The following is a 27602-nucleotide window of genomic DNA, read 5'->3' as shown; positions in this document are numbered from 1 at the left end:
AATAAACTCCTATCACTGTTCATCTAGGAGAAATGAAAGCAGTGTCAACCCTCTTGTTGCTACCACTCCTCACCTGCTAAAGTCCATGATTATCTCCCCTGGCTTATGTTATACTCATCACACACAGGACAGTTCTTTTTCCTCTTCCTCTCATTGCTATAAGATCCAGAAACCCATTTTCATTTCACTGGGGGTTTTGTACACTCTATTTGGACTAGTTGTATAAAATAGCCTCTAGCAGAACAAAAAGCCTATGGAGAAAGACTACAGAGAAAGCACACCATCTTTTACTCACTGCAGGCCAAAGGGATTGTCTTTTGGGGTGAAGAACATCGTGCTTGCCCTCGCCTCCTCAGTGGCCTGGCTGGGCATTCGGGGCTGCCGGAGACGCTCCGTCCTCGAGAAGTGGCTGCCCGGATGGTCCCTGGGGTCCAGAGCTGGTCTGGAATGGCATCGGGCTTCCAGTGCTGATCCCAACTGACCTTCTTTTCGCTCCATGAACATGCTGACAGGTCTGTCTCTGGGGGCACTGTGAGCTGGAGAGCTTCCCCTGGTCCCAACTGTGAGACCTTTGATGTCCACTGGTGAGGTTGGAGCCGCACCAGTTGTGGGGCCATGCTCCCCCCTGCTCTGGGGGTGCAGGATAAGGACCGACTGAGGCCGGCTCTCCGGTTTTTTGGTTGGTTTGAGGGAGGAGTCCTTCATCCTGTTCTGCTCTGCCCTCTGCAATGCCTCCATTCTCCCTTGCTGCTCAAAGGCTTTACGTTGTCTCTCCAGAATTTCCTTCTGCTGACGGATCTGCTCCATCATCTCCCTCTCGTTTTGCAGCTGAAGCTGCTTTTGCCTTTCCTCTTTCTCCACGTTGAGCTTTTCCAGTCTCTTGATGACAGAGTCTGGGGAACCGGCCTGTGTGGCAGTTGCTGTCCCACACTCCTCTCTCTTGGCAGAGGACTTCTCTTCATCCCTTCCCAAGGCTCTGCCCTGCTCTGGCTCAGAGTCCTTCCTGACCTCAGGAAATGTAACTGTCTTCTCCTCTCTTTCCACTGCTTTGTTCTTCAGGTTATTCTCCGTCAGCTTCACCTTCACGTTGTCTTGTGGTGGAACATAGAAAGTAGGTAGGTTGCTGGAAAGGAAGGTTTCTCTTGGATGCGCCTTGTTCATAACGTTCTGGGGGTCACAGATTACGTGCTCCTTCACGGTGAGGTTATCAGGTAGCTCCAAGTCTGCAGGTATCCTTCTGCAACTGGGTAAATTGCTGTTCACATCTGCCCCACAGAAAGACTTCTCCTGCACGTGAACCTGGGGACTGCCAGGCAAAGAGTCAGTGGACAATGACTGCACATCCTGCTCATCTAGAACTAAGGAAACAAGTTTATTACTTGGGGTATCTTCACAGCTTAACATTTCAAAGCTCCCTTGAGAGCTTTCACTCTCCGGGGTTCCCTGAGGGGAATGAAGTGCCTCTGACACCAGCTCAGTGGACCACCGCCGCTCTTCGGAAGGTGAGAGCCCGCCGGTGGAGCGGACCTTGAGCAGCTCCAAGCTGAATTTTGCCTGTTCCAGTTCACGCATCCTCCGGCTTTCTCTTTTTGCACGAACCACTTTTTTCTGGTTGAGATCCTCCAGTGACTTGGGTCTCTCTCTCACGATGACCTCCTCCTCCGTGTCCATCCCACTCTGGCTGCTGGCTCTCTCATGCCTTTTGTACAATAAATTCCCAGAAGTATCCAGTGGGTCCATGTGATTCACCCGATTATTTTCCATTAGTGATTTATGTTCCTCTATAGCTCTCACTCGCTCTTCAAATGAGCCATCCTCCCACTTAGATGGGTCAGAGCCCTTAATTTCCAAAGCATCATCTGCCTCTAGTCCATCCTCTTCTCTAACAGATAGGCCATTCTCCAGCTGCACCTCTTTTAATCGCTGCTCTTTCAAAGCTCTAAACCTGCAAGAAAGCAGAAAACCAGCGTAACTTTGGATGCACTGAACTGTGTCCACTCATGTCCCTTCAAGGCACTGTGACAGTGACATCTCATCACCATCACCATCACCATCATCACTTCACCACCATCATGATCTCAAGCAACTCTACTTGCACATCTGGGGCAAGTCAACGCGAATGCAAGTTCAGTTTTCAACCTTCTCCTCTTACGCCATCTCTCCTACTCAAGGACTGTCCCAACACACCTGAAAGCTCCTCTTGTGCTGACAGCAGCAGCTCCAGCCTCCATCCCTGGTCTAGCTCGTTTGTGTGCTGACAGAGCCAGAAAAGCTCAATCTGTTGCACCCGCTCAGCTTCTCCATCTTCACCATCCTGCCTGGGCTGCCTCTGGTACAGCTAGCAGGCACCTGCACCCTGCACTCAAATCTTCCACCCTATGTCAAGGTGCTCCACACCTTGCAGGCAGTGTCTCTGGAGAACAAACCAAGACCTGCCCTGTGGTGAGCAAGCCATTGCATGGCAGGAAATGCTCTCCCCTTGGTAGCAGCCGGCTCCAGTATCTCCTGTCCCTGTGAGACAGCGCAGCAACCAGATCGGTGAGGCAATCTGAGTTAAAAATAGGCTACTTAAAGTGGTGCTGCTGCCAAGGGCAAAAAAAAACCAACTTGGGAGTATTTATGGTCTTGGCTTTCCACTGCCTACGTGCTCCAACCTGAAATAGGCTCTGCTTATTCTAAGAGTAGGATGTGCAGCTAAATAAACTCCTTTGTTAGAATGGGACTCATCATCAGGGACTGCAGTGACAGGACAAGGGGTGATGGGTTCAAACAGAAACAGGGGATATTCAGGCTAGGTATAAGGAAGAAGCTCTTCCCTGTGAGGGTGCTGAGGCGCTGGCACAGGATGTCCAGAGAACCTGTGGCTGCCCCATCCCTGTCAGTGCTCAAGGCCAGGCTGGACAGAGCCCTGGGAGACATGGTCTAGTGTGAGGTGTCCCTGCCTTTGACAGGCGGTTGAAACTGGATGATTTTAAGGTCCTTTTCAACCCAAACCATTCTGTGACTGTGATTCTATAAAGTGTGTGCAAAGGAAGGATCAGGCTGGGTCAGAACAGGGTCAGGGGTCTTATAAAGGGTCACCCTCCTCTTGAAGTCCAAGCAGTGCTTGGTTTCAGATCAACCACCTCCCTCCCCAGTGAGCATCACGAGTAAATGTTCTCATTTTAACCAACGGCGTTACCTTTGTCGTGCTAAATATCCTCTGCAGGCTGCCTGCAAGCAGATGACTTTGCTTCTGCAGGCTGTGTACAGCTGCTTTGCGTGGTGCCCTCGCCAGGCTGCCTGGATGCTGGTGGCCGCGTCGCGCCGCCTCTTGGTGTGCTCCCGCCAGCAGCTCTGGATGAGGTGGGCTGCAAACTGCATCTGCAGGAACCTGCGCCTCTGCACGAAGCCACGCCAGTGGGCCTGGAGAACAGCGGCGGCTTTGCCGAGGACAAGAGGGTCTGGGGATGGTTCCCCTTGCTTTCGGCTCTGGTAACTGCGCCAAAACCTCTGCAAACACAGCAGGCAGTTCCTTGTAACGGGTGTTGTGTGCGGGTGGGAGAGCACCCGCCTTCACCCAGCCTTTCCAGCTCTGTCTCCCCCATTCCCAACTTATTACGGCATTAGGAGTTGAATCCTGATGGTAAGCTCCAGCTCCTTCCTTAGAGAGGGGACCTGATTGTACCCACCAGCTATATCTGTAGGATGCGTGGATTGTAATTACCAACCATCACATACCTGTATGATGACTGCAGCTTGCCTTAAGCTCAGGAACTGCCTCCTGCAGAGCATGCTGCGGAACCAGCGCTGCAGCAGCGTGATCCGGCGCAGCACCTCCTGATGCAGCAGGTCCTGCAGAAGCTGCCGCTCGCGCTCCTTCACGAAAACCTGTCCGACCCCCCCCAAAACAACACAAGCATGAGAGCTTCCGAGGGCACAAGAGAGATGATTTAATCCTCCTGGGGTCTGTGCCCTGGATCCCCAGAAGAAGTTCAGCAGCTGACTTTAGTCAAGCCACCTGTAACAGGCTTCTGCAGTTTCACCTCCATCCGGGGGCTGTCCAAGAGCTGAATTACAGAGCCTCTGCTTTCCCTTCAGGGGAGACAAACCGACAGCTATTGTATTGAGTTGTGTCTGGATACAGACATAGTTTTTTGAAGGCTACCTCATTACAACCAGACTTGCAACTTGGTTAACACGAAACAATGATGTTCCTTACTAGTTTTGTGTTTTCCAAGGTTTGTTTAAGCCATTGGCTTCCGGCAAATAGTTTCATTGATTAAAAACATGTATAAAGATGTTAATTTATAATTACAGAAATGCAGGCAAATGTTGTATCTGTACCTTAAACCTAAGTCTGAGGATAAACATTTACCATTGTTCTTCCAACTTGGTAATTGTCTGGATCCAGTTTTATTTTCCGGAAGAAATCATGGATATTGTGCTTAGATGGGTTGATTCCTTGAGGCAGAAGGACATGGAAATGGTTCACAAAATCCTAAGAAGAAAGAAAAAAAACCCAAGATTGGGTTAGATGGATCCTGCTGTGTCCCTTCCTTCCATAAATAACGGATTTGCTCCACTGGCCGCACAAAACAGAATCTATTGGGTGAGCAGAGGGACAGGCAGTGTTTTACGGACTGGGGAAGACCAAGTTGCATCCAGCATTTGTGGTTTGACAGAAGACACATCAGAGCAGGGACCCAGCAATGTTCAAAGGTCTTTCAGTGTGGGAGGAGAGGTTCTGCAGAACCCACAGGGTCACCTTGAGCAAAAGGGCTCCAAATCCTTGACAAGGGCCACTACAGAAGGGGGTTATCAGCATCTGCAAAGCACGGCTCAGCTGCTCCATCAATTACTGCTGTGAGGACTCAAAGAGCAGAGGAGGTACAATAGGAGAGATTCTCCCAAGTAAAGTTGGGATCTATGCTCACAGCAAAAAATAACAGCAGTTTTTCCTTTCTAAAGAGCTGCTGTGCAGGACACAACTGGCCCTAAGCAGCTGCCAGCAAGGAACAAATCGGCATGAGGAACTCATGAGAGGACTGACATATGTGCAAAACCTGCAAACACAGGGAAAAGAAGAAAACAGGAAAAGCTGGATAACTCCTGAGCCCTTTGGAGGATGCCAATCACCTGCCTGCTGAAATGCAGCCACTGCTGACATGACAGGCCAAACACCATTCCCAGGTGAATCCAAAACACACACAGTAGAGCACAGGTAAATCGGATCCCTTTTTCTTTGCAAAAAAGAAGGCCACATTGCGAAACACCTGGTTTTGCTCAAAAGCCATGATGTTGTTATCTGCACAGGGGCTTGTAGTCCACTGAGGTCTGTGACCAGCTTACTAGGAATCAGCAGTGCAGCAGAGGACTGCTCCATGGCTGATATCAGCTCATTACATTCACTGCCTTGTATCAGCTCTAAGTTCATTACTTTGGTAAACAGATGAGCTACCAACATTCAGACAACTCCGATAACGGTGCTAAAGGTGGGGAAAGAGGGAAACGTTTTACTGAACCTGGAAGGAGTATTTGCAGCCATATCCCGACTGGCGAATGCGAACGGTCTCCAGCATCCCTGTGTACCGCAGCTGCCTCAGCACCAGGCTGTCGTTGAACCTCAGGGGCAGCTGGAAGGGGAAAACCAGGCCAATGATGAGCAAATATTCCCTTTAACTGAAGTTTTAAAGCGTGTGGATGGATAAAGGGATTCAGCAGATGTACCACATCTGTGCGACACACACATTGCAATGATGCAAGGGGAGGGAGGGAACGCAGGTCCCCAGAACTGTGCTAATCCCACCATGGTTGAATCCTGTTTCTGTCCAAGCAGCCATCAGATGGAGACTTTCAAACAGATATACAGAGCTATAAAGAAGGTTTTTGGAGCCCCTAAACTGAATAAGAGCCCCCTAGGGCACAGCTAAAAATTGTGAGCAACTAAATCTCCTAGGCCTAAAGCTTCATCTTTAAATGTGTGAATAAAACTCCAAAGGATTAAACCATAAGAGAGCATCACCACTGCAACCTTTATTTTGAACTGAGAGTCCTCAGCCCACGAAACATGCCTGAAATCCAATTCAAGAAATGTGATGCATCACTGAGTTAGTTTGAATAATGTGATGAAAATTAGTTTTGAATAATTAGCTTATTCTAAAAGTATCTGCTTTACCTACAGAAACTTTATTTTAAAGAAGCTTTAAGGCTCAGTAACAGAACAAGTGAATTCATGGCCCTGCCAATCTCTATTACAGGGGGCAGGAGCTTCAAAGCAGTTGAATTCATTTATTAAACTCAATATAAAACTCAACCCGTATGTTTTTCATATGTGTGCTTCTACACTTACAAGAAGAGCCAGTGCAGTTCAACAAGAGCAACACCCAAGTGATAACATCCATCCTTCCCACTGACCATACACAATTAGCCTCTAAATCCAGCTCAGTTTTGGGCCTCCTTTTCTTTTTAACCTCCTGAAAAAATTACACAACATTTCCAAGATGATTTCTAGCAGCAGCACTGGTCTCCTGGGATGGGATTTACCTTTTCAGCGTTGGATCGAATGCACTTGACAAAATAAGGTTCTGCTTGGCCAAGGGTCTCCATCAGCTTGTTGAGCGAGGCCTGCAACACAGAAGACATCTTCAGTTGGGAAATGAAGAAGAGACCATGATGAATAATGAAAATCCAAGTGCTTAAAGCAGCAAACAAAACCATATTGGAATAAATGATGGGTAAAGCAGGCAGATGGGAAACTGTTCCCCAAGATGAGTGTTTCAGCCCTAGCAGTTTGGCTGGGTTTGTCTTTGCACCCAACAAATTAGCTACAGAAATACAGTGCTGAGTTGTGTTTTGAGATCCCCTGGTTGACCTTTTCACATCAGCTATGTAATGATTTTCAAAGCCTGTGAACCCTGAACAAAGTTGGTTTTAGAGGAGAAAAGCTTCAATGCTGGTATATTATCATACAACGGTTTGAGTTGGAAAGGACTTTAAGATCATCCAGTTCCGATCCCCTGCCATGGGCAGGGACCCCTTCCCCTAGAGCAGCTTGCTCCAAACCCCATTGAGCCTGGCCTTGAACACTGCCAGGGATGGGGCAGCCACAGCTTCTCTGGGCACCCTGTGCCAGCGCCTCAGCACCCTCACAGGGAAGAGCTTCTGCCTAAGAGCTCATCTCAGTCTCCCCTGTTTCAGTTTGAACCCATCACCCCTTGTCCTATCACTACAGTCCCTAATGAAGAGTCCCTCTCCAGCATCCTTGTAGCCCCCTTCAGACACTGGAAGCTGCTCTGAGGTCTCCACGCAGCTTCTCTTCTCCAGGCTGAACAGCCACAACCTTCTCAGCCTATCTCCATCCAGGAGGTGCTCCAGCCCCTGATCATCCTTGTGACTATTCCTGGCCATATTTCTCTGCTGAAATGTGATCACTGAGAACTGAGGGGTTTCCAGGTTCTCATTTTATATTTCCCCTTTTTCCCGCATCATTATTAAAAGTGTAGCCCATAATAATAGATTTATATCAGCACCATTGCTATGCTCAGCTGCCCCAGCAGGACATCACGCTGAGCCATTCCTCTGCCTTGCAGATCTTTGACTCTTTTGCAACAAAGCAGAGACTCTTTGAATAAAAACATGCCAAAACTCCGATGGCTGGGCTCCTCAGCTGTGTCCTACCAATACTTTGAATATCTCTGATTGTGAGCACATTACTGACATGGCATTAGGAACGTACTCCAGGCTTGATTCCTGCTGATATTGAGAGCATTTAAAATGCAGTTGTGTAGCAGATGTTCTGCTGCACATTTATTATAAGTAGAGTTATTTTTGATTACACATGATACTAGAAAGAAGCATTTTGCCTACAGATCTGCTCACAGGAAGCCTTTTTTCCTTCTGATCATTTAAAGACATCTTTATGGGAAGCCTTTCATGTTTAGAAAAATGTATCTACATCCAGGATCCGGTAAAGAGTAAGGGATAGATCCCATGCATGTGCAATACAGCTGCGTTATCCATGTACTAACTGTGTGCAAATGTCACAGAATCCCAGCCTGGTTTGGGTTGGAAGGGACCTTAAAGCTCACCCAGCTCCAACCCCTGCCACGGGCAGGGACCCCTTCCACTAGAGCAGCTTGCTCCAAGCCCCTGTGTCCAACCTGGCTTGAACACTGCCAGGGATGGGGCAGCCACAGCTTCTCTGGGCACCCTGTGCCAGCGCCTCAGCACCCTCACAGGGAAGAGCTTCTGCCTAAGAGCTCAGCTCAGTCTCCCCTCTGGCAGGTTAAAGCCATTCCCCTTGGCCTGTCCCTACAGGCCCTTGTCCCAAGCCCCTCTCCAGGTTTCCTGCAGCCCCTTTAGGCACTGGAGCTGCTCTAAGGTCTCCCCTTAAGGAGCCTTCTCTTCTCCATGCTGAATAAGCCCAACTCTTTCCCTGTCATTCCCATTCCAGGAAGCAGTGGGAACACCGCAGCATGGCAGACCTCCACTGGCATGCTCCTGCTTTTCTCCAAAATCACCTCTGTTTTGACAGAAAAAGAAAGAAAAAAGCACCTATGAGGAGATCTGAACCGGTGACACTGCAGCATCGCACCCTGCCCCGCACTGGGCTGAAGGGAGGGAAGGGAGACACACACACGGGATGCAGCCCCTTTGCCAAAGGACCCTGTCAAAAGCCCGGTAAGCGAAGTGCTCCAGACACTGGAAATAGTGGGAACTGGATCATCCTGTGACTGCCTGCCTGTAGGAGAGGGGATTTCCATGCCACCAGCAGCCAGTGACATTCCGCACGCAGCAGATGGTTCGGGCACCCTCTGCCATCTGGTGCAAGCTCTGGTCATCGGGAATCCGTAAAGGACACGCCAGGTCCCCGGATTAACCCTGGACCCTGTCCCTTTGTCCCTCTGCCTGCAAAACTGTCCAGCCACCCACTCTTTCAGCCCCTGCACTCAAGCTGAAATGCAAAGGTTCAGCATCATCCCGTGCTAGACAGGGCAGCACCCTTTTCCTTAGGATACCACCTGCATGCAGGGTAAAAGGGCAAGCTATAAATCACTGTGCTGCAGTTTACATCTGATTTTCAGCTGTGAAAGCCATCGCTGCTCTTACAGCATCCTCTAAAACACCTATTTCACCTAAAGATTACTGTAACTAATAGTTAATATCAATAGGAGACAGAGCAGCTGCAAGCCCAGTGTTGAGGCATTAGCCACAAGGCAGCATTTATCAGCAAACCCTCTCCTCCAACCCTGTGACAGGAAACATTTGTATTTCCTGCCTGTGACCCAGTTCCATGTGCTGCAATTTTATTAGCCTGCTCTTGACGAAGGAAATCAATCTCAGCTTGCACCAGGCTGCTCTCGCAAGAAAATGCTTCCCTCAAGTGTTAAATGGAGTCAGGGCTGGAGTGCCCTGCATTTGTCCTAGAGGAGAAGCAGGCAGTCATATCAGAGCTGCCTCTGAATTCAACATGGCTTTATCCATTTCACTGAAAGAAGGATGTGTTGTAGGCACAGCTCCTACATTGTCAAATCATGGTTGGGAAACAGCACAAATGGTAAGGGTATTAGAACGATCTGCTTTGCTGCATGACGGGGGGGAATCTTCATGGCATTTAATGGTCTTTTATTTGTAAGTGCTGTAAAAGCACACATCAAAATCTCACTCACACGCCCTGAGGCTTTTCAGTTTCCTTTGAAGGATGAAGAGGGTTCAGGAAGGCATTTCACACCAGGACATCCCTGCTTCAACCCCCCCATGGTACTGTATGAATTAAACTCTGCAGAAGTGCATTTTAACCAGCATACCATTAGACTAGACTAAACTTAATACATATATATATGCATGTATACAGACGTGCATTCTGCAAATTATATCTATAGATTGGCACATGTGTGTGTGCATGTATATTCAATGAATCTATGCACAGAAAATTTCTCAAAACAACCCATATCTCCAAAACCAATCCCAAACCACCAAAATGAAAAGTCAGAACCAAGCCAGACTTGCTTAGAAACCAATTTTTAACCAAGAAGCTGCTTTCTAACATCCCCACCTGCTTGTGCGCGCGTCTTGCAGCAGTTTCCAAGACCTGATGCACATACTGGAGGACTATTTTTGCTGCAGCTAATCCTGGGGATGGCTGGTGCACCGCACCGACAACACAGCACATGCTGTTATCGATCCCTACTCTCAATTCCACTGCCTGCCTGGAGATAATGCAGCAATACTGTGACCTTTCCACCCCTACTAAAATTCCCATTCCGGCTGGCCTGAAACCAGAGTGAATTTCAGATGCTGAATGCAAGTCAAAAGGCTGTAAAAATGTCATTTTGTGATTTTGCAGTTTCTGGATTTGGCAGAGAAAGAGCCACGATGCGATGGCTTAGAAAGTGAGGTACCAGAGGTCAGGCATACACCTGCATGCTCTGCAGCTCATCCTCACGTCCCATCTTGCTTCACACATCATCCTCCCCCATACCCACCATGGCTCTTGATCCTCTCCATTTATACCATTTAGATAACCTGCATGGTGTCTCCCAGCTTACCCAAGTCATGTAAACAGCTGAATTTATGTCCTAAATGGTGGTGAGGACCATGGAATCCCAGCCTGGTTTGGGTTGGAAGGGACCTTAAAGCTCATCCAGCTCCAACCCCTGCCATGGGCAGGGACACCTTCCACTAGAGCAGCTTGCTCCAAGCCCCTGTGTCCAACCTGGCATTGAACACTGCCAGGGATGGGGCAGGGCTGTGCCTGGAAGTGTGTCCTTAAGGCACCCTGGGGACCCAGAGCAGGTATTTGCTTTTAATTCACCTCTCTCTATCAAAGGTCTAAATCAAAGGTCTAATATCAAAGGTCTAATATCAAAGGTCTAATATCAAAGGATTACCTGGAACTGGGCACTGATGCTGGGTGGTTTTTTCTTCTTATGGAGATGGAGGAGGGATTTGGTAATGCGGTCGTGCAGGGTCAGGTTGGTTAGGTGTTTGAGGGACTTCACGTCCAGCATATGCTGTGGAAAGACACACTCCATTTGCTCTTGATAAATACAAGAATAACCAGATTTTATCATCTCATATAACCCTTTTTATCCCCTCTGCAGGGCTTCCTGGGGTGACCACCCTACTTAATCTCACCCAGAAACACAGAGGGATGTCTTGAAATGTAGTTCTCTATTTGGCCAGATCTCCCAGATCATGGTCCTCCTCTGAGGACTTGGCAAGGGCATCTTTGACCATGGGAAATTTGGCTCTCCTACCCAGTAACGGCTGCGGACAAATTATTCTCTGTTAATCAGCAGTTCATCATTTAACTGTATCTGTGTCTCTCCAGGTGCAACACGCACACAGAGAGCAGTAAACCCAAAGTTTGCTCCTCTTGGTCCTCCATTCCTGACCACTAACACAGCACCAACCATGACCACAACAAGCATTATTCTTCTAGGTACAACAGATCTCTTGGCATCTCTTAAAATATAGTTAATGCAGCCAAGAAAGAGGGAAACTGAATATGATTAATCAAGCCTGATGCCTATCAGCCACTAGCCCTCTTGCATAACCTACCAGCTTAGAGAGTTTAGAGATCTAATTACCAAACTTCACCAGCATGTACGTACTCTTTCCCAGGGGAAGGTAAAAAAGAGTCAGAGCAGGTCCAAGAAAGAAGCTCATACAGTATATCCCAGCACATCAGGGTTGAAATCCTTTGGTTTTATATAAATTAAAGAGCCCTGAACAAAGCTGAGTTGACCAAAGTCTTGACGCAGACACAAGTGGCCTTCCTCACACTCTTCCTGTAGCCTTAACCCACAGACCAGCAAGGTAAAAATGCTGCTTCTCACTCACCTTTGGGAGATTGGGTTTGGCTTTGAAGTTCTTGTTTCGCCTGGGGACATATAAAAGGCTTAGGTTAATCCATGTGTGCAATTGCAGAAGGGAGGAATTGATGAAACAAGCTCTTCCAAAACCCCTTTAGCAGCTGCTTCCTGTGACCTGCACTTGAAACCGGGCTGCTTCTGCATGCTGCAGACTAGGTGTACAAATTTAGTGGCACAGGTTAGAGAGGAAAGCATCCAGTTAAAGAGAATGGTTATGCTGGCAATGATGGTTATGCCAGAAACTGGGCAGAGTGAGTGAGAGAGCAGCATGGGGAACAGCTGGCCATCCTGCTGCTTCCTCACAGCCTGTGATAACTCCAGGCAGCCGCAATGCTCTCTGAACCTCCCGACGAGGCTGCGGTGTGAATCACCAACATCATTTCCCCACCTAATTTGTAATGGAAACTTTGATATCATGCTAAAAAATGTGACTGCGTTACATCGCTGTCATATCTGGAGACTGGTTTGACTGGCAGATTCATTCCTTCTCCCTGCGTCTGTTATTACGAATGAATGATAAGAGGTAAAAAAAATCAGATGTGTAGAACATACTGGGGGTTTCTTTGACCCAACCATGAAACATGGCCAAGTCTACCCAAAACCCTGATATATTTCTATTCTGTCTATTTACATTCCTCTAACCACCCACACTGCTCATTATGCTCCAGGAATAAAGCCAAAATCCCCTCCTTCTGTACTGACATGAGGATGCCGTGGGCCCTCTCCAGCAGCTTGCTGTTGGTGGCGTTGACAAATATCCCATCCTTGTCTAGGAAGGCACCGGGGCTGGCGAGCCGGCTGTGCCGCATCCCCATCCGGCCATTCCAGCCGACCGCATAGGCATCACTGCAACATCAAACACCACACAGTGTTAGCAAGATGTACCCCCGCCCCCCCCCCCGCCCAATTCTAAGACAAAATAAGATAATAAACTAATCCATCAGTAGAAAATGAAAGCCACCATTTTATTCTTTTTCCCACATCCTGGGCTGCATAAAAAGGAGTGTCACGAGCAGGTTGAAGGAGATGATCCTGCCCCTCTACTCTGCTCTTGCGAGACCTCACTTGGAGCACTGTGTGCAGCTCTGGTATCCCCAAAATAAGAAGGACATAGAGCTGTTGGAGCAGTCCAAAGGAGTCCACGAGGATGATCAGGGGCTGGAGCACCTCCCATATGAAGACAGGCTGAGAATATTGGGGCTGTTCAGCCTAGAGAAGAGAAGCTGCATGGAGACCTCAAGAGCACTTTCCAGTGTCTGAATGGGGTCTACAAGGATGCTGGAGAGGGACCCTTCATCAGGGACTGTAGTGACAGGATGAGGGGTGATGAGTTCAAACTGAAACAGGGGAGACTGAGATGAGCTCTTAGGCAGAAGCTCTTCCCTGTGAGGGTGCTGAGGCGCTGGCACAGGGTGCCCAGAGAAGCTGTGGCTGCCCCATCCCTGGCAGTGTTCAAGGCCAGGTTGGACACAGGGGCTTGGAGCAAGCTGCTCTGGTGGAAGGTGTCTCTGACCATGGCAGGGGATTGGAACTGGATGATCTTAAAGTCCTTTCCAACTCAAACCATTCTATGATTCTATGATTCACTCCCATGGGATGACTTCAGGATGCCAGACACCACATGAAGCAATTGGCTACTTAAGCACTTTTCAAAAATCAAATAATAATAAAAGAATCAAACTATCAGCAGGAGAATAACAGCTTCCAGCTGTCCCAGACAGAAGGCTTCTGTCTGCAGATACTCCAGTGGTCTGAAGGTACAAGGCTATGACTTCTGCCATTAGCCTTGCTATCGTTAATAGAGTCACTACTTTAGATGATGCTAGTGCTGACTCTATATTCTTTAATTCACTCAATCATTTCATTAGGAAAAGAAAAAGCAAATGTCATTTGCAATAACCTGATTATTTGCCACAAATGAAGGATGCCAGCCCCAGCTGGACTTAGAGGTTGGACCAGAATCACTCACTGGGACCTAATCGCAAATCACTCTTCCAATTCGGTCCTCTCTGCTGTAAATACTCTATCAACCTTGCAGAAACCATCATATGAAAGAAAGGTGATCTAAAGGAGGATGTGGAGCCTGCAACCCACTCCTCTCCCCTCCAAGCTATCTCAAACAGGAGAAAAAGGAATAAAAGGAGAGTCAATACAGCACCAGTTTTTTTGGTCATGAGGATGCTGAAGGACACGGTAGCTTAAATGGGCCTCTGCTCATTTCTGAGGGCTAGGAACAAGGCAGCCCTTTGCCTTAAAGTCGTGATTTGGAGGAAGGGCAAATATCAAGTGCTGCATGGAAATTAAAAATTAAAGCCTGCAAAGTTGTTCTTCTGCCAGCTCAAAGCCTGGAGCCACATCCTTGGAGCCACGTGAGGCTGGAGTACAAGTCACCTCACTGCCTCGCCTCAGTGCCTTTCAGACCCCATCCTAGCCCCATTAAATCACCTTTTTGACATGAGCAACTATTAAAAGAAAGGCTGAATCAGAGCAAAGTGAACCCCTGGCTGAGGACTTCAGGACCTGCTGCTTTTAAGCAGCCTGTTTGATTCAAGGAAGGATAGCAAGAGGCTTTACTGTCCAGGTGATCTCTCCTGTCCACCTTTGCCCTTACAGCTAAGGTCCCATCCATCAGAAACCTCCTATTTGCAGGAGGCGAAAAAAAATCACCAGTTGACGAGTACCACTAAACCTCAATGACCACTTACGGGATCTACAACCTATCATTAATCTTGGCCACTCTGAGGCTTGAGACTGGCTGTGGATACACGGACTCTGAACAAGACCAGGGAATAGAAACCCTTGGAAATTCCCATGTGGTTTGGGGAAAAAAAAAGATACAAACCAGCAGCTCTGTTATGGGTACTTTAGGGTGGATACATGCAGATGGCAACCAACGAAGCCTTCAGGGTACTTGGGAGGTCAATCATCTCACCAAGCTTAAACAACTGTTCCAAGACAGGTTGATCAACCCCTGCTTTCCTGCATGCTGCTTAGACATGACCGCACATAAACCAGCTTCATCAGTGAACAGAAACCAGCAGGAAAGCAGGCAGCCCGGCTGGATTCGGTTAGCAATGGCACGGCTTTCATCACCCCTGGCTGGTGAAGGCACTTCCAAGACACGGCCGCTCCACAAGGCTCTGCTGAAGGCTGGTTTCAGCCCCAGCATGTGCGAACCACCCGTCCACTTTCTTCTGAGATCAGAGGCGAGCGCTTGGCTCGCTGAAGTGACTTCCTGCGTGATGTCATGCCTCAAACTCGCTTTGAGAAGCAAGCCCCGGGCTATCCTGTGGGTTGGATGCACAACGCAGACTTATCAGCGACCGCATGATCGTGAGATGGCTTTGAAAGCAAATTCCTGCCTAATTTAGGGCCATAAATTGCTTATCTGCTGGAAAGCTGTTAAAGTAAATCTCTCTACGTGTTACCTTCACCCCCTGTATTTACCTCTCCTTGCTCGACAAGTGCAATTTAACCAAAATACAAACATTTATCAAGTGTGATATGACACTTCAGATGAAAATCATCCACAATGAAAGGTATCAAAATCACTTGTCTGCTTTGAAAGTGCAGGCTGGACTTAGAGATCTTATGAGCGACTTGGTTTGTGTTTTCAGAAGGAAGAGGCACAGATGACACTTGGGGACCCATCACTGATGATGACCAAGAGAAACAAAAACCACGGACTGTGCTTCTAAGGCACCACACTGGGATGAACACAGGAGTTAGCACAGCTTCAAAACCACGTTTTTCTGCAAACATATCAGTAAAGGGAGTAAACCATGTGTCCTGACCCTGTTGGGGTACAACTGCTGCGGATGAGGAAGGAAGACACAGTAGCTGCTGCCCTTGATCCTGGCTGTTTAAAGCAACTTGGCTGCTACGCTGGGTTGGGTTAAGCCAAATAAATAGAGCTGACCACAGACTGAACTCCACAGTAAATAAACACATCCTCTTCTCTCATGGAGACAGGACTTTCCCTGCCTTTACTATGCCCCCTCACTGAAATAACCACAATGTTTTGGGCTATGAAGATGCTGACAGCTCCAGCTCTCACACCAATGTACCTCCAAAGCTGGAGCCGGGCAGTCGAGAAAAGCCCTATCCCACCTCACAGATGTTCTTCATGCACCACACCAGGTTTGAAGGCTTGCTAGAGAAACTGCAGAACCTCTTATCTACATGGGAAGATCTCCAGAGTGACAAAGTTTCATGTTACATCATGTTTAGGGAAACCTGTGCAACCACAAGTGCTAGAAACAGTGAATGTCATCTCTGAAGTCACCAACCTCTGCTGCCTCAAGTGTTACCATGTACCTGCTATCGTCGTAACCCAATAGATTCAAGCTGCAGAGGCTCTAGCATTAGGAGAAAGAAAAGGAGAGGTGGGAAAGACTGATGTGAAGCCAACCAGGGCTGTATCACCTTCTCACGACAGGCTGAGATTGGTTGCACAAGCTGGATTTGTGCCCAAACTTGAGGAGCGGCAGAAATTCATTAATTCAATCCAACATTTTTATGGAAATCACATCCTTTCTGATCGCTGGAAATAAGCCAGCTTGTAATGGTATGAGAACATTCAGTTCTCCTTCAGCAGGGTGCTACCACCACTCTCAAAGGGAAGAAACTCAGGGCCAGAGGGATATTCTAGCCTTGATGGCACTTGGAAGGCACGTGGTGAAAAAAAACAGACAATAAAAGCCACTTTTGTTCCCCTAGGATAGAAAGCAACACCACGTGTCTAATTTCTGTCTTGGCCATCTGGCATTAAAGCCAGCAAAAAATGAGGTTTAATAACATATTTGGAGGGTATTTTAATTTGCGTGGAAGGGAAGCCCCCTGAGACACAAGGACCATTACAGAGGATTTGATGGATACGTTTCAGGAGACAGTCTCAGACTCCTCTTGATTTGTTCCGGGCTTCTCATGAACTCAAGTGCATCCATGAAGTTACACCTCGATGTCTGCAGCTCCAAGCAGTCATTTTAGGAGCTGAGGACGGTGCTCATCTGTTTCTCCAGCACACATACATGTACTCAGAGGGAAGCAGAGATGCACCGTACCCCTTTAGAAGCGGTATTTGGATAATCACCTTCTGGGATCTGCAGAGGGATAGCACAAGAGTAGCTGGAGAAAAGAAGGAGGTTCTGTGCCCAGATAGCCCTTTGAAATGAAGACACTGTGCTTTGCAAGCAACTCAATTATGAAATGGGTTTGGAAAACATTTTGCAGAAGAGGTAAATATCTGTATCTCAAAGTGTAGACCTGAGTGACTCTCAAGCAAAAAGATCTCATTAAGAGTTGCTTGAATGGCCAGAACCTTCAAGGAAGGATTAAAAAATAAAACTGTACAAAAACCCAGTGAAAATTAATCCTTTTTGAAGCTGACATGCTGCTTCCCCTTCAAAACAAGCCAGCGTTTGACCAGGTACCATCTCAGCTTCTCAGGTCCTCCACACTCAGTGGCATCATAGTGCTTGCACGCAGTTCTGCATCCAAACACATCATTGGGCTTTTTGTGCCAGAAAACTCGTTAGACTTTGATTTCCTTGATATTGGCACATTCACTGATATTTTTTGCAAGCTTCTTTTCACCTTGTACGCCACACCACCTATAACTGCTGCCTTTTGATGCAGGAAAGCTGCTTTCCTTGCCTGCCACTTAGGTATGATCTCATAGCAGAGAAAGAATGAAGAGAAGACAAAATTAATAAGCTGAAAGAACCGTGAATATAGTTACATATGACAACAGACAGTGCTCTCCTATCCCAGATTTCCTTGTTGTGCCAATGTAAAAGAAAGACTTACCGCTGGGTCCTCTCGTTGATGGTGTTGACTCCCTGGAGGTCTGAGAGCGGTGTCCGTGGGCTCTTCCGAGCAATACCTAAACCAGCACATAAGAAAAGATGTTTCTAGCTGGCTCTTCACCCAGAGGCAATTAGCACAGCCATAGCTTAGCACTGATTACAGTGAGGAGGAGCATGTACATGTCATGGCACATGCTGGGTATACAAGGGTGCCAAAGATGCCGACATACCCATCACCTACTAAGTTTTACCTCTCTGCCACAGTCATCACGCTTATGAGTAACGCTGTTTGCTCAAGCCCGGTAATTCCCCTCCCACACCTGCACATAGTGTTAGGGACATGATGTCCCCGCTAGTAAGGAAACATGGTAAAGAAGTTGCTGTGATGGTGGTGACCAGCCAATCATGTCCTGTATGTCCAAAATATTCCCAAGCTCTCCGCTGTGCAAGGGACATCCCAGATGCTTGCATGGGCAAAACACCACAACATAAGTAGGGTGCCTGGAAAAATGGTCATTTATTCCTTGCATCCAGATAGAATTAAACCTGGCTAGGGATGTGAAAGATAACAGGAAGGGGTTCTGTAGTTACATTGCGAATAAAAGACAGACTAGGGACAACGTGGGCCCTAGGAGAACTGCCCTGGATTTGGAGAAGGCTGAGGTTCTGAATGACTTCTTTGCCTCGGTCTTCACTGGCAAATGCTCTGACCACACCACCCAAGTCTTGGAAGGCAGAAGCAGGGACTGTGAGAATGAAGACCTTGGGCCCACTGTAGGAGAGGAACTGGTTTGAGACCATCTTAAGAACCTGAACGGACACAAGTCCATGGGACCTGATGAGATCCATCCAAGGGTCCTGAAGGAGCTGGTGAATGAAGATGCAAAGCTGCTGGCCATCATATTTGAGAAATCATGGCAGTCAGGTGAAGTTCCCAACGACTGGAAAAAGGAAAATATAACCCCCATTTTCAAGAAGGGGAAAATGGATGACCCGGGGAATTACAGAGCAGTCAGTCTCACCTCTGTGCCTGGCAAGATCTTGGAGCAGATTCTCCTGGAAGGCATGCTAAGGCACATGAAAATCAACAAGGTGCTTGGTGACAGCCAGCATGGCTTCACTGAGGGGAAATCCTGCCTGACCAATTTGGTGGCCTTCTATGATGGGGCTACAGAACTGATGGACAGGGGTAGAGAATTGATGTCATCTACCTGGACTTGTGCAAAGCGTTTGACACTGTCCCACACGACACCCTTGTCTCTGAACTGGAGAGACATCAATTTGATGGATGGACGACTCGGTGGATAAAGAACTGGCTGGATGGCTGCACACAAAGAGTTGTGGTCAACGGCTCAATGTCCGACTGGAGACCAGTAAGGAGTGGGGTCCCTCAGGGATCGGTGTTGGGACCGGTCTTGTTCAACATCTTTGTCGCTGCCATGGACAGTGGGATTGAGTGCGCCCTCAGCAAGTTTGCCGATGACCCCAAGCTGTGTGGTTCGGTTGATACGCTGGAGGGAAGGAATGCCATCCAGAGGGACCTCGACACGCTTGTGAGGTGGGCTGATGCCAACCTCATGGAGTTTAACCATGCCAAGTGCAAGGTCCTATACCTGGTTCGGAGCAATCCCAGGCACAGCTACAGGTTGGGCAGAGAAGAGATTCAGAGCAGCCCAAGGAGAAGGACTTGGGGGTGTTGGTTGAGGAGAAAAAGAACATGAGCCGGCTTCAGTGTGTGCTCACAGCCCAGAAAGCAACCGTATCCTGGGCTGCACCAAAAGGAGCGTGACCAGCAGGTCGAAGGAGGTGATCCTGCCCCTCTGCTCTGCTCTTGTGAGACCTCACCTGGAGCATTGTGTGCAGTTCTGGTGTCCTCAATATAAAAAGGACATGGAACTGTTGGGACAAGTCCAGAGGAGGCCACGAGAATGATCAGGGGCTGGAGCACCTCCTGTATGAAGACAGGCTGAGGAAGTTGGGGCTGCTCAGCCTGGAGAAGAGAAGCTGCGTGGAGACCTCATAGCAGCCTTCCAATATCTGAAGGGGGCCTTTAAGGATGCTGGAGAGGGACTCTTCATTAGGGACTGTAGTGATAGGACAAGGGGTAACGGGTTAAAACTTAAACAGGGGAAGTTTAGATTGGATGTAAGGAGAAAATTCTTTACTGTAAGGGTGTTGAGGAGCTGGAATGGGTTGCCCAAGGAAGTTGTGAGAGCTTTGGATAACAGGGTCTAGTGGTAGGTGCTCCTGCCCATGGCTGGGGGTTGGAACTCGATGATATTAAGGTCCTTTCCAACCCAAACCATTCTATGATTCTATGATTCTCTTCCTGAGAATATATGGACATGGACACAGATAGCAAGGAGTATACACTGCATGGGGAGGCTTTATTGCCTATTGAACCTATATCCTTTGATAGGTGTAGTTCTAGAGTAATTTCTATTTGATATAAAGCCACGGAATTTTCCATGCATGGTTACAGAAGCAGACATTTCAAGCTCTTATCTTCCCCAAAGTGGAAATGTTTTGTAACCAAGCATTTAGGAAGACAGAAGACAATTTTTGTAGACAACAAAATACTTTTCAAGTCACTAAACTACAGACATTTAGAGACTCGATAAGCTTGAATTTGACATGAAAATAGCCAAGCAATAGTCTACCTGTCTCAAAATTGCTGCTGTGAGACAGAAACATGGCAACATTCACCTGAACATGGGAACAATGTGTATTCCCTACCCCAAGCTGGATGCAGAGGACAAAAAGATTGCAAAACCTCTTCTCTAAAAAGAAAGTCTAAATTGTACTTTGCAGCAGAACAGGAAGAAGCAATAGCATCTCCCCTCCACATTTATCACTTCCTTATTTAATGTAGCCCAGATGTTGAGCTAAAAGGTGTCCTAAGATTCTTTTTATTCTGAAGATGAATGCAAAGCACATACACATTGATCTGAGCCAGTGCTGCTGATCTGCTGTTCCTCAGAGCCTGAAGGAGAAGATGGATTTCTACCAAACCTCAACAGGTGACATCCCTTTAATGGGACATCTGTTCTCCTTTACCTGTGGAGATAACACCTTGTCTTGAAGCCTGAACACTTGGCAGGAGATGCCTGGAAAAGCTGAAGGTTCACTTGGTTAAGTTGTCCAAATATCCTAGAAATCTGAGCAAAAGAAAATTGAGGAATGTGATGGCACAGGTCATCTTTGATCCTGCCTGTGCAGGACCAAACCGCTCCTGCTGAGAAGGTTTTGTAACCTCCAGCTCTGGAGGCTTTTGGAAAGCAAGCCAGGCAATCTACCTGAGTGCCTAGCTACACCTAGAGTTCAAAACTCTTTCTTTAATCCCTCTTTTTGCCATGAATGACATTTTTGTTCCATTTCTCATCCTCGGAGCGTTCTTTTACCTCTTTCAAGACTGGCATTTCTGTGCTCGGTTGTAAGGGGGGGTGAAATGAGAATAATCAGAAATCTGCTTAAAATACTGTGTTAGTATTTTTTGCGGCTGGTTTTACACTAAGAAAGCACCCAAAGTCTAACTATATCCATTTTGTTTTTACGTAGTATATATGCCTGGATACTTCCCCATTAAGGCACAGAAGGCTTCTCTAACCTAAAGAATTTCATCAGAATGGGATTTTACCAGTATTTCTAAGACTTTTTTAGAATGTGACCTTCTTTTTTGAGCAAACTCTGTCCTCCTTCACTTCTCTGCACTCCCCACAGAAGAAATCCCTGAAAGAAAAAGCCCAAAACACCATCTTAACCCAACAAGCCTGGCTGAAGCTATGAAGACAAGGTTGTAACAAAATATTACTGCATCTGCACCTTGCATTGCTTGGGAAAAGGGAACTTCTGGTTTAGGCTACCAAATAATAGCTGCAGTAAACCCACATCAGAATTCTGCCAGTTTAGCACCTTTAGTGACTTTCTGATTAATAAAAGTTATGGCCACAAGCTGGATTAAAGACTTCTCTACACTGGGCATCACTTGGCTCTTAAAACCAGCATGCATACATGTTGCAACCAAAGACATGTTGTTAGACTGATGTCACCTCTTTTCTGGGAAATAAAGTGAGGGTTTTTTTAGACATGAAAGGAAAAAAGGTGTTAGATTTAAGGTGGCAAGTCACACAAGGCTTTGGGAATTCTGTACAGTAAATACAGGCCATTAAATACTGTATATGAATACACTGCATGGATACTACTTGTTCTCTTGCCCAGCTTTGGTCTTGAACTCAGAGATGCCTAAACCCGGTACCTTCCTTTGGTGGAAGACCATCAATTAACTGATAGACCCAAAGACACCAGTGAAGCAGCTGAGATTGTACAGGAAGGGTGATCAGTTGGCTGCACAAGCTAAATAGCAAGTGATCAAGAGGGAATCTCAATATACTCATCAAATCAATTAGTTTTCTCTCTGTGCACAGCTAGAACTGTGACCAGGTCAAAGGAGGTGATCCTGCCCCTCTGCTCTGCTCTTGTGAGATCCCACTTGCAGCACTGTGTACAGTTCTGGTGTCCCCAGCATAACAAGGACACGGAGCTGTTGGAGCAAGTCTAGAGGAGGCCACAAGGCTGCTCAGGGACTGGAGCACCTCCCGTATGAAGACAGACTAAGAACATTGCAGCTGTTCAGCCTGGAGGGAGGAAGCTGCTTGGAGACCTCAGAGCACCTTTCAGTGTCTGAAGGGTGCTGGAAAGGGACTCTTCATAAGGGACTGTAGCGATAGGAGAAGGGGTGATGGGTTCAAACTGAGACAGGAAAATATAAGGATATATAAGGAAGAAGTTACTCCCTGTGAGGGTGCTGAGGTGCTGGCACAGGGTGCCCAGAGAAGCTGTGGCTGCCCCATCCCTGGCAGTGTTCAAGGCCAGGTTGGACAGAGGGGCTTGGAGCAAGCTGCTCTAGTGGAAGGTGTCCCTGACAACGGCAGGGGTTGGAGCTGGCCCTTTCCAACCCAAACCATTCTATGATTCACACAATTCCAGATCTATTTGGTCCCTCTCTCAAGGATGCCATGGGTGTAACCTAAACTAACTTATAGGAAAAGCCAAGTCCCTGGGGCCAACCTCAGCACGCACATCCTCCTCGCCTGTGGGACCTGCAAACCCACTAAATTCAGGACCAAAAAAAGTACATGTTCCAAACCCATTTTAAGCCTTCCCAAGCCATGAAGCCTGGGGAAGCAGCTTGCAGGAGCACACCCTGCATGAAGATGTGAATGACTTCTGAAAGCAGAACATCAATTACTCTGGTAATTGTCTGGTCATTAGTAGCATCTATGGAATTGCTACTCTCAGGTCCACGTGTCTCCTACGAGAAACCAAAGTGTGTTGACAAGTGTATAGTAAGTGAGGTTTTAAAACGTTAAGCTTAACACTGAGCTCAAGTCACTGCTTCAGCTTAAGTTGAAGCTGTTTCTGTGCATCTCTTGAGTTGTATGAATTGCTGAATTGCCTTCCCATGTAAGCAACAGCAAATGTAACATCCCCCAGAATTCCCATATGGCTCAGCTAGCTTACAAATTAAAACTGAACTGATTAATTAATTGCAATTAAAGTTACACCACCGGTAATTGTCTTTCTTTTCAGTACTTCTTTAGTAGCATCAATAAGGTCACTTAGTACAAAACCACTTAATAAATCCAGTGATGAGCTTGTCTTACTGCTTTATATCTCCTTATAGCAATAGTGGGAGCTTGCAGGAAAAAATAATGTAGTTTAAGTTAAGAATTTAAGTCTAAATTAAGAGTTAAAACACCTCTGCTCCCCCAGTGCTACATGCTGGAGAAAGCATGGAGATCTGATATAAGGTTTTTTGCATGAAAAGCATACTTTTGAAGACTTCACATGCAACTGCTGTACTTACTGTGCTCAGCTCTAGAGAAAAAACCTGGGTGTTTGGCATTTACACCTAAGTTGCACAATATTGAAGTTAACAACTGGGGCTGGGGATTTGTCCTTGTGCCCTTGCAGGCTGCATACAGCAGTGCTCTAATTCTGTAAGCTTTAATGTGCAACATAAAGGAAGAGAATAATGGCAGGAAAATGATATATCTAAAGATACAAGCACCAAATGTATATTTTATGTATATATAATACAGTAGTGCAGGCAAGAGTGTCCATGTTGTCATGCAGGATGAGTTTATTACATGACAGAGGAGTGAGGAGGAAGAAACGGAGACCAAGTGCATCGTAACTCAACCCATTCTGGAAAACAACATTGCCAAAGGCTTTAGTTTTAAGTAAAAGCCCTCAGAGACAGTATTTTCACAAGCTAAAGTTATTTTGGAAGTCCAATGAAATCTCAATGAAGTCAAATTGCAGCTGTATCAGCCACAGACTTGTGGTGATGTTCATTCCTACCGGACCCACGGAGCTTTGAGCTTGTTATCACCCGTGTGATAACAAAAATAAATCACTCCAAAAATACCCCTGGCATCAGCCTCCTGACTTAATGTCAGTGAATAAACGAGGAAACCACCAACACAGTGATATGCTATCTCAAGAGATTTGGGTTTGGACTTTATTTTCCTCTCCAAACTCTGCCTAATAATTTCCCAATAGGCTCAAAACTGTTATTTTTTGATGCTTGAAGGCTCCTTGGGTGGTGTTTTTCACCCTTTCTAGGCTGAATGCACCTGGTTTCCATTTCTTGTGTGAGTGTCGTATCAGAGGGAAGGGCAGGTGGTGGAGCCTTACTGTACTTCTCCTCCTTGCATCTCTGCAGGATCTCTAAGCTCCTCTGGTGAACTGGGTGATGGAGAAAGCTAAAACTATCCACACTTTTCAAAACCGCACATGGCACTGCATCATCATGCCCTTGGGAAGCAAAATGAAAACAAAACAGAAAATTGAGAGAGGAGAAAGACTATAATAAGCAGAAATCAGGAGAGGGTAAAGAACAAGCCCGAAGGACGCGAGAGCTTGAGGGTCATGTGTTTTTTGGTGCTTGACACAATTTAACCTCAGGTTCCTCTGGACACGGAGCCACGGCACAGGAGCAATGGGCTGGACCACATCCCAACCCTGCTTATAATCCTTTATAGGATCCAGAGTATAATCACTTTATAATCACTCTGAGATAATTGGGGCAAAACATAGATGATTTGATTAATTTTGGTTTTATTAACTGCTTTTCAAAATCTTTTCCATGCCTCTGTCAGGCGTTATCTGCAGTTCCCTGTCCGGATGCTCCTGGACACAGCCACCTCAAATTCCCATCTTGCACCCCAGTGCCCCACTTTGATCAGATATTGGTAATTAAAAGGCAAAAGAAATGGTTTGCATTGAATAAGGGTTCCATATTCCTCGAGGGCAGAGGATACAGGATCTGGAGTTACGTAGAATGGGTTTGAGGTCAAAAGTTGGAAGAAACCATCACTGTGTGGTCAAGAGGACTTTTCATGGCCCAGCTCTGACCATAGGGTGGAGGAGAGGTTACACGGGTGACAATGTGTGAATGGGCAGCACCTCTCCACCATCCTTTAAGTGGCCAAATCATGGGATACATCGCGCTCCCTTTGGGCCGTGATGAGGTCACCGAGGAGTTACCTTGTGTCAGCACTGAAGCATTTCATACCAACACATTTAATCATCAGAAAGGACTGCTCTGAACTTTCCAGAGGAACACTGTCAAGGGGCATCTTCCTCACATCAACACCACTTCACGCTGCTCACTTTGATCTCAAAGACCCATTTTTTGGTTGCTATCACATTTATTTGGCACATACAGGTTGGCTTTTTTTATTCTTTCAGTGTGTATGTGGGTTTTTGGTGTCAAGCTTCAGGACTAAACCTGCAGAAGTCAAAAGCATCATTCTTGAGAAGACATTATCACGTAGAGCAGCCACAATAGGCACTAACCCAAAGAGCATCCTTTGTTGGCTGAATGCAAAGGCAGAGCCCATTGAGGGAGGGCAAAGCCCCAGAACCACGAGCCCTTTGTCAGAGAGGATTTAGGTTCATGTCCAGCAAAAGCAAGATGAGAAAGCTGTGAGTCTCCACAGCCTGGTTTGAATGGCATCAGTTCTTCCAAGCCCTCTAAGGCCAGGTTGGACAGAGCCTTGGGGAAGCAACATGGTCTAGTGTGAGGCATCCCTGCACTTGGCAGTGGGTTGGAACTAGATGATCTTAAGGTCCTTTCCAACTCAAACACTTCTGTGATTCCATCAGTTTTCCCTAACAAAAAATTAGGTTTTTTTTTTTGTAATAAATTCATATTGATGACACAGCAAAAAATGTCAATTAGCCAAATTTCTTCCCTAAAAAGCTTGATAATGTTCCTTTAATTGAAGTTCACTAACGAAATCTAGTTCAAACGTGTAGTTCCCCTGATAAATTCAAATATAATAATAATAAAATCAAATAACTGAAGAAGTCCAACCTTCAGCTAACCGCAGCCTGCCATCTCCTCAGTGTTTCATCCAAGGAGGGTTGGCAGCACTGTTAAGACTTATCTCCTGGGCAGAAGAGAAAGGTACCCAACAAAATTCACAGTGGTACTGCTTTGCTGCTCTGCACCTCCAGGTTAACAAGGACAATCATCAGTCACTAAAAGCGGCACTACTGGGATATTAGGAGAACAAAAAAAGGAGAGTCCCCAAAGCAGGCAGGAAGGAATGCTGATTATCCCCACAGAAGCATCCGTAGCACTGGCTGCCACTGCTGGCATAGACAAGATAACCAAAAGGATGGTGCAAAAAGAGAGCAGAGCAAAATTTTGCAGAGCTGCTTATACATAAGCTGGAGATTTGTCATGAAAATCCCCGTTGAGTATTGCAAGCATGACTTGTGCAGGCCTTCAGACAGTGAAAAGCGAAGGAGACCCATTTGGGGTTAAGACAAAAGAGTGCAAAGAGCCTTAAATAAAACCAAAGCATGCTTCAGATATTTTCCTACTGATTCATTACACCTGCCTGGTGGATGGGAGCAGCAGCAGACAGGACCTCAGAAACCAAGAACCAAAGTCTATGAGAACATTAAGCATGCACCCTTGGCTGAACGTACATGTGTGAAGTTATTTTCTGCTAATCTACCATAACGTTATTGAAAGCCCCACATCTGTGGGCAGGAACACATTCAAATCAGGCTAAGTAAAGCCAGCAAGGTTTGGTAAAAATCCAAACTAGACCTAAACCACAGCCTGTCTTTGGTTGTCTATTGAGATGGGGTGATTTTAGTGATTTTTTATTAATTCATCATTACGGTGCCTCTCCAGAGAGGCCAGAGGCAGCTGAATGTGAATGGTCCCAGCTATGCCAGTAGGGCAAGTTTTCCCAATGGATAAGGTGGATAGTGCTGCCTCTATAATGGTGACTTTCTCATGACTTTTCCCAATTTATGCTGAAGATGCACATAGAATTTTGGAGTATAAATTACCTGAGGATTTTTGGGTAGCTTAAGACAAACCTTATTCAGCTTTCTAAGGCATTTTGTTCTTTTTTCTGGACTCCAAACCCAGCAGTTACAAAGCACAAAGCCATTTGAAAGCAGGCTAAAGAATCCCAGATAGATAAAAAAGCAGCACGACGTGCTAGAAAATGGTTAGAAATCCAGCCACTACTGTGTGTTGGTTAGTTTTGGTATGGAAAGAAACGGTGATGCAAGAATCGAGTCTCAGAATTGTCTGAAAACCTCCTGGACTCTATTATATACCTATATATTGGTATATAGATATAGATACAAGCAAGTTATTGCCACAAACTGAAGACTGAAAAGCAGAAAGCTAGCTAGTAGGAGACGAGCATGGCAGGCACAACCGATTGCCAGACACAGACAGCGAAGCAGGGCTTGAAATTAGCTCTTATTTTCCAAGACTGAACGTACTTTTACTATCTCCTTGAGCAGCCTGCTTCAGGTTCAGCCTGGGTTTAGTCCAAGACGAAAAGATGATGGTCAGAAAATGCAAACATGGAGTTTGGCACCCAGCTCGAGTGAA

The 27602-nt window shown here is 46.6% G+C and overlaps 1 protein-coding gene across 6 annotated transcripts in view; it reads right to left on the bottom strand.

The window, feature by feature from the left end:
• Positions 1-27602, bottom strand: part of MYO9A (myosin IXA) — a 191414-nt gene that overhangs the window by 24883 nt on the left and 138929 nt on the right. For all 6 annotated transcript variants that reach the window (XM_061447405.1, XM_061447406.1, XM_061447407.1 and 3 more), the window contains exons 15-25: positions 24365-24484; positions 17667-17742; positions 12561-12704; positions 11827-11866; positions 10872-10994; positions 6526-6606; positions 5505-5615; positions 4358-4480; positions 3721-3870; positions 3182-3492; positions 296-1945 (exon numbers count right to left, since the gene is read on the bottom strand). In XM_061447405.1, the coding sequence (XP_061303389.1) occupies positions 296-1945; positions 3182-3492; positions 3721-3870; positions 4358-4480; positions 5505-5615; positions 6526-6606; positions 10872-10994; positions 11827-11866; positions 12561-12704; positions 17667-17742; positions 24365-24484 (2929 nt within the window). The remainder of the gene's footprint in view (positions 1-295; positions 1946-3181; positions 3493-3720; positions 3871-4357; positions 4481-5504; positions 5616-6525; positions 6607-10871; positions 10995-11826; positions 11867-12560; positions 12705-17666; positions 17743-24364; positions 24485-27602) is intronic.

Source organism: Pezoporus flaviventris, unplaced genomic scaffold (assembly GCF_033815535.1).
Source record: "Pezoporus flaviventris isolate CSIRO_AGI_PZ_B2104156 unplaced genomic scaffold, CSIRO_AGI_Pfla_v1 ptg000006l, whole genome shotgun sequence".
NCBI lineage: Eukaryota > Metazoa > Chordata > Aves > Psittaciformes > Psittacidae > Pezoporus > Pezoporus flaviventris.
This window is presented reverse-complemented; position numbering and strand designations above follow the sequence as displayed.